Source organism: Haliotis cracherodii, unplaced genomic scaffold (assembly GCF_022045235.1).
Source record: "Haliotis cracherodii isolate W230 unplaced genomic scaffold, xgHalCrac1.p SCAF_19, whole genome shotgun sequence".
In the NCBI taxonomy this organism is placed as follows: Eukaryota; Metazoa; Mollusca; class Gastropoda; order Lepetellida; family Haliotidae; genus Haliotis; species Haliotis cracherodii.
The window spans coordinates 6,073,372-6,081,148 of record NW_027266274.1 but is presented as its reverse complement, the minus strand read 5'-3'; the positions used below and the strand labels follow the sequence as shown (position 1 = coordinate 6,081,148).

General features: G+C 40.6%; 1 protein-coding gene across 2 annotated transcripts in view; it reads left to right on the top strand.

Moving 5' to 3' along the window:
• The first annotated feature begins 60 nt into the window (after positions 1-60).
• LOC139467061 (DNA polymerase delta catalytic subunit-like) overlaps positions 61-7,777 on the top strand; it is a 40,076-nt gene continuing 32,359 nt past the window's right edge. The window contains exons 1-5 of one of the 2 annotated variants that reach the window (XM_071248776.1): positions 61-120; positions 1,533-1,602; positions 2,940-3,034; positions 5,270-5,401; positions 6,491-6,663. In XM_071248776.1, the coding sequence (XP_071104877.1) occupies positions 1,544-1,602; positions 2,940-3,034; positions 5,270-5,401; positions 6,491-6,663 (459 nt within the window). In that variant the 5' untranslated portion in view covers positions 61-120; positions 1,533-1,543. Of the gene's footprint in view, positions 130-1,532; positions 1,603-2,939; positions 3,035-5,269; positions 5,402-6,490; positions 6,664-7,777 lie in introns of both variants that reach the window. The other variant, XM_071248775.1, reaches the window with a different exon arrangement.

Below are 7,777 nucleotides of genomic sequence, written 5' to 3'. Positions count from 1 at the left end.
AAACATCTCAGTTCGTTTTTGTTTACCGGATGTAATCATTTCGGTTACTTCAAAATAATTGCGGGAAAGCGTATGTCAGCATTTTCCGCCACTGTTATCTGTACAAACGTCGTTGAAAAGGTTCAGTTGGTGATTATCAGAGTGACACACACTTGTACTATTGATTCAATGTTGTCAATTACGTAGCACTGACGTTGACTAAATATATATACGACTTAGATGCATGGTAGGACAGTACAGTCAAGACATCGACCCTACGAAGGCCCCCCCCCTCGCGGCTCTCGGCTGGACTTTGATCCGTGGCGGATTCTCAGATCTAAGACAGATTCCACAAATATAGGGCAGATTTTGGCGTACACCATTGTCAGATTCCACACATGGGGCAGATATTGAACTCAGATCTTTCGCAGATTATCATATAATATTAAGAACTGGCAATTTCAAAAGCGTTAAATGCCGAATAGATTCGCATACATATAGAGGCGGACATTCAATGATCAGTGGTGTGCATTGTTGGGATTGTTTTTATCATTTCATCTTTGGAACAGTATCGTCAGTTCAGGGATTGCATATCAGTACTTTTCTTGAAAACGTTGCCCAAAGTTTCATCTTTGAATTAAATTTCTAAATCATAATTAAGCCCCATCTTCTGTTTTGCCGGTGTTGACAACATCCTGAATATTTTCAGTCTTCCCCACTTTGGATTTACAGTCTTCATGTGAATAATTTCTTGAATTTTTGTAAAATCATTCAGAAATGATTCTGCATTAGGGTCTTTCGATTCTGCTTTCTTCCTCTGCTGACATGAATCCACCATAATAAAAACTTCATTTTCCATGGTGTCCAGCTCCATCTGATCTAAATAATTACTGTCTGCAGGTAATAGACATTAAACTTACATGACGACACCACGGGCGAGGAGTTGTGACGTCATCTCAAGCATGTCATCGTATAACAATTGAACAGATTGCCCGTTCACGAATACTTCTTCAGCATCTTCATCACTGCAAACATGAATTCATATAACAATGAGAATCTGCCGTGGATCGGTTAATCAGCCAAGGATTAGATTCCTGCCACATTTCTACATATATATTGTTCTTAGAATATTATTATTATTATTATTATTATTATTATTATTATCTAAGAAAGATAAAATTTGGTTATTTCCTCCACATTAACACATGTTAAAGTAATATTAGGTTAACATACCATGATACAGTCAAAATACCGTTCAAAGTGTCAATAAACCAACTTCCTGATATATTCAGTTTGTGTGCATGTATGAAAATATGGAATCCAAACAAATCCGTACCCTAAGTGCTGATTTGAATCCTGAATTGACCGATATTATTCTTGGTCTGCATGCACAATACTCAATGGGCCTAGCTTGCTGGTTTTAATGCATCACTTCAGACTTTCATCATAGCACCATGTACGTTATGCTTAGCCATGATAAGACTTAAATAAGGCATCATTACGCTTGACTGTTACCATTCTTACACTTATTACTGATGTTATGTCTGACACAGAAGTACCAAGCATGGACAAGAGGAAAGGAAAGGGGGGTAACAACGGACCAACCCCCCAAAAGAAATCCAGGTGACTACTTTTCTATGTTTGTTGCAGCCTGTGCCTAATGACTCCAATCTGCTGCAAATGACCTTAGTATTTCCAAACTGAGAGACCCGTGATAATCGGGGTAGAATGGGTCTTCAGCAAACCATGTTTACAGACCTCTTTTCTCCAACGGTTTCGCCAGTGTTTCTACAGATTTTTAATAAAAAAAACTACAAATTAAGTGAAAAAAATACGGATTTTAGAATATCATATTAATTGAGTTCTTAACTCGCATACATAACTTATCAAAATAAACATGATAAAGTTTCAAATTGGTATCAATCATTGTTTGTTTTACCATGGGAGCCCCTATCTTTGAACCAAGTGCACTTGATGGAAATAAACCTGTTGCATTAGGGGTAGTACATATCGAGCAGTTGCTGAGAATGGTCAAACAAAACGTTGATGACCTTGGTCTGTCGATGTCAACTGAGACGAAGGTATAAACACTTCATGTTAAATTAACCCAGCGGTGACCATGTCTTTCTTCCTCAAAGAGGGACCCGACATTTGTTCTTTGTAGACCTGTGAAGAAACGGGGTGGAATAGGTCTTCAGCAACCCATGCTTGCCCTGAAAGGCGACTAATGGGATCGGGTGGTCAGGCACGCTGACTTGGTTGATGCATGTCAATCCAATTGCATGGATTGATGCTTATGATATTAATCACTGGATTGCCTTATCCAGATTCGATTATTTACAGACCACACTCATATAGCTGGAACATTGCTGAGTGCAGCGTTAAACAACAAACCAACCAACCAAACTGAGAAAATAGAACTCTCAATGTTCAATGGATATCATTGTTATGTCAGCAGCAGTAGAAAATAATATTTTTAGTCCACTAGTCCTTATATTTAAATGATAACATATAGCAAACCCCTTAAAAATGGCAAATTTCTGCTAGTTCTTATGATACTTAACTATTGGGCAGTTTGGCAAGGACTATAGGACTAGTGCCAATTTCTAATGCTGGTCAGTGCAGCAAAAATATTTTCCTTGCTTTCTTGGGTTGGACAGTGGACCAGTCATCTGAAGCACCGTTATTTGATGTGTGGAGTTTCCTCCCTTCATAATTAGGATTGTGCCTATAGAATCCTTTGATTGTGACTCCCCCTGATTATGATAATGATGATTACTGTTTTGCCACCAAGCCCATGCTCACATGTCCATGAGTGGTAAACGTCTATGACCTGCATAACTTTCATCCTTATTTAGCTGACATGCTGTGTGACATATTGAATTACTCTCAAACATTCCCAAAGATGTATTAACTTGATGCATTTGTTGCTGAGGTACTTAAATCTCGTATGATGTCAGGTTCGAGGAGGAGGATGACCCGTCCACGTTTGAAGCGGACCTGGCAATGATGGAGGACTTTGATAATGACATGATGGACGAAGAAGCTGCTGGAGGTAAGTTCACGATACCAGGCATGTATCCAGGCATTCTCAGAGGCTGATATTTGGCACGAGATCTACAACAGATTCAGTAATAATTCCTTAATTGGAAGACAAATATCCCAAGTTACATTTTCATTATTATATTCATGAGGTTTCATAACTGACCTTCACTGATAAAATATGACTCCTTTACATGTCAGGGGTCAGATATCATCATCATGTCAGGTCACAATGGTGGCCCAGTCGTCTAAGGCGCCACAATTCAAAGAGTTGCATCGCTTGAGCACGCTGGAAACCTATGATTGTGGGTTGAATCCGGTTTGCCACGAATATGTTTCTAGGTTTGTCAGCACCATACCTGGTCTGGAAACCCATGATTGTGGGTTGAATCTAGTTTGCCACGATTATGTTTCTAGGTTTGTCAGCACCATACCCGGGCTGGAAACCCATGATTGTGGGTTGAATCTAATTTGCCACAAATATGTTTCTAGGTTTGTCAGCACCATACCCAGGCTGGAAACCCATGATTGTGGGTTGAATCTAGTTTGCCACGATTATGTTTCTAAGTTTGTCAGCACCATACCCAGGCTGGAAACCCATGATTGTGGGTTGAATCTAGTTTGCCATGATTATGTTTCTAGGTTTGTCAGCACCATACCAGGGCTGGAAACCCATGATTGTGGGTTGAATCCAGTTTGCCACGATTTTATGTCGAGGTTTGTCAGCACCATACCCGGCTTGTGGGTTTCACCAACAAGGGCGGATCCAGCATTTGTAAAAGGGAAGGGTCCAAAATATCAAACATTCTCCCTCAGATAATTTTACTGCCTAAAACATACTACATTTGGTTGTCAAAGGGGGGGGGGGGGGGGGGATGGGGGTCAGGACCCCCTGGACACTCCCTCTGGATCTGCCTATGATCAAAGCAGTAATGACTAAGACATGCGTTGCTTCAGGCTTTCCTCCCACATTAAGCTGACATGCCGTGATATAACCATGATAACTGGAGCACTGTTCAAAGTGGCGTTATACCCAACTTACTCACTCAGTCATGATCGTGTATCATATTGCTGCTTTAATATAAAAAAACGTACCCCAAAATGACAGTCGATTTATGTTGTTATCGTCATTATTTATGTATTTGCCATGTTATGTTAAATAAGTTATCTGAGGTTTGGCGCTAGAAAACAAATAATCATCGATGAAACTCAAATAATTTTGATAATTGTTACTAGGCAACTATATTGTAAGACAGGTGTGTATTAATTGTAAAAACATAACCAGAAAATATTCACTGCCATGAAAGTTTTCAAACTAAGTACAGGGCTCTTATAAACATTACATAAAAATTAGGGGATTTGGTCAAGGGCGCTTATTGTTTTGCTTGAGTACAGCGTATACGGTGAGAGATTGCGAAGTCAAGTTGGTGTGTATTTTACTGTGCAGAGGTGCCAGAAACCTGTGATTGTGGGTTCGAATCCCGGTTTGCCCCGATTATGTTTCTTGGTTTGTCAGCACCATACCCGTGCTTGTGGGTTTCACCGAAGTGGTAAACACCTGAGACCTGCATCTCTTTGGGCTTTCCTCCCACATTAAGCTGACATGCCGCGATATAACTGTAATACTGTTAAAAGCGACATTAAACCCAACTCACTCACTAACTCTTTTTAGTCATAAGGTTAAAGAGATATTGGAGCTTACCAGTTGTTAGTTAAACTGGAAATTGTTAATCAAGCTGATTTCACAAATAAATCAAGGCAGGTAAATACCTACTACTTATTGATGTTGTGATATTGTTTGTTTGTTTGTTTGTTTGTTGTTTAATGCAGCAATCAGCGATTTTACAATTAGTAAATGACCTGGGCCATTGATGTGATTAAAATTGAGCATGGTCTGGATGTTTACAAACACAAAGGATATACTCAACAGTGAGTGAGTGAGTGAGTTGGGTTTAACACCGCTTTTAACAGTATTCCAGTCATATCAAAGCGTGTCAGCTTAATGTGGGAGGAAAGCCTGAAGTGATGCAGGTCTCGGACGTTTACCACTTCGGTGAAACCCACGAGCACGGGTATGGTGCTGACAAACCTCGAAACATAATCGGGGCTAACCGGGATTCGAACCCACAATCATAGGTTTCTGGCATGCCCAAGAGACGCAACTCTGCACAGCGAATCGCGGCGCCTTAGACGATTGCTCCACCCGTGCCCCCATATACTCAACAGACAAGTGTTCCTTTTGCTTCAGGTTCAGGAGACAGTCGACCAGGACCCGAAACGAAGGCCTCCAGAAGCAAGTGGGCACGACCTGCTACCCCTGACCTTGACCCCAAGACTGACACAGTGACCTTTCAGCAGTTGGACGTGGACAACTATGTGGGTTAGTCGAGTCAGCTTCATGGCAGTGAAGGGATGGTTATTAAATATAACAGTTAGCTGTTGTGTCCTGAGCCACCTCTTCCTCATGATTTGCCATGCCTATAGGTGGCGCTATGCGACATCTGCTATTATGGGAGGTAACTCTATTAGTTCCTGTTCTATTTGTTGTGTATCGTGAACTCAAAATCTGATGATGCAAGTATCGTGTGTACCTAAGTATCAGTGACATCATGGGTATTGGTGAATCGTTCTAGCCCAGGATGTATTTACGTAATCTCGTGATGCTATGTCACTGTCCGTCTCGTTGCTGTCAAAAATATTTCACATATTTGTTTCCAGAATAGAAATGTCAGTTATATGTGACATGCTCTCTACATTTTTATAAATTTAATGATTCAAACAGCCGTGCCTTTTCATGTCCCTAAATTATTTGTTTCCGCATGCTCAATAAGTATACGTCAGGGGTAGACACTGTTGGTCAAATCAACATATTTCAGACTAGTTTTTGTGTAAAGTAGATTTTGGTAGGAGACATCTTGTCTATCTGCATATTCACTAGTCTCAGACTTACAAGACCACCTCTGTGGTCTAGTGGTAGAGCGTTTGCCCGGAGAGTGGAAGGTCCAGGGTTCGTTCCCTGGCTCCATCATACCAAAAGACGTTAAAAGATGGTACTTGTTGTTACCCTGTCTGGCGCTCGGCATTTAGAGGCTAAAACAAGGACTGGTCGGCGCGGAGTCAGTTTACTGTGTCTGAGTGGGGTACTCATGTTAAACTACGGCATGGTATCTCAGTGGCGAACACTTTAACATCAACATTAGCCCGGTCTAGCACATGCATGCACGTCGCTGTATAAGTGCAAAAATCTTGGATGCGACGTTAAACCCGATTTAACCTCACCTCAGACTTAAAGACTAGAGGTGTGTCTATCCCTGCGTATATTGTGCCTCTAGTTAAACCCTTTACGCCATGTTAAAGCTGAAATCCTGTTCAAGCTCATTTCTTCTGCTGGGTGTGTGAATAGGCATGATGATCGCATTTATGAAAAAAACATGTAAGGACAAGTGTTGGTGATGTTTCTGTCCCCCAGGGAAGCATCTGGCCGGGATGCCCGGGGCCACACAGGGCCCAGTGCCTATCATCCGGATGTACGGGATAACGCAGGAGGGCAACAGTGTCATGGCTCATATCCATGGATTTGCTCCGTACTTCTACGTCCCTGCACAGCCGGGCTTCAAGGAGAAGGATTGTGGGACATTTAAGGTGAACATGCTGGTTGTTGTGGTAAACTACAGGCTCCGGATATTCGGCCCAAATTCTTGAGCTAATGTCAATAAAAATTCCCACATTGGAATAAAGACAATTCCCAATTCATGTTTATATAGTTACCATATTCGACGTAATAAGTGCCCAGGGTGATCTCAAAATTAGAAATAAGGGGCTCTTATTAGAATATACTTTTATTTTTAGAAGAAAAAAACAGTTGAAAGATTGTAAATTTCGTGGTTTATGCTGACAGCCTGAAATGATACTAAAGAAAAGTTGGTGCGTATTATACATGACAGATATATTTTCCAGAATTTAATTGCACATAATTATGGGTGCATATCACACACGAGTACATATTATAAACAAATAAATAAGTCTTGTGTTCATTAATCAATCGGAAGGGGTGATAATTGGGATTTTTCACTAGCCAATGAATTACTCTTAGCAAATATCGCCATGGGCGCTTATTAGAGCGGGGCGCTTATTACGTTGAATACGGAACATGACTAATGATGATAATGCCATGGCATTGTAAATTATAGAGATACCCTCCCCCCACTGGTAACAAGACGAAGAGGAAGAGGCTTTGATGCTTGTTTTTACATACAGATATTGGCTTGTGAACAATCCCAATTAGCACCCCTACCGATTGATCAATGTACACAAGACTTATTTATTCGTGAATAATACGCACTTGTGTGTTATATGCACCTTTAATTATGGGAATGTAATTCTGGAAAAATGTATCTGTCGTACATAAACATTTCAGGCTGTCAGCATAAACCACGAAATTTATCTTTCAACTGTTTTTTTTTTTCACCAAAATAATATTATAAGAAGAGCCCCTATTTCTAATTTTGCGAGCGCCCTGGGTGCTTATTACATCGAATACAGTAATTGAAATGTTAAAATACCTCAGAATTTTGGAAAATCAGAACTTTACAAAAATCCCAATTTTGAGCAAAAGAATGATTTCTCCTCTCCACCTATCCCCTCAGTTTGGTTGCCTAGGGCACTTAATTTAGAATCCTAGATAAATCCATAGACTGTGTTTATTTGTTGCAGTATGTTTGTCAGTTGTAAGGTACTGACACAGGGGGCCCAGCCA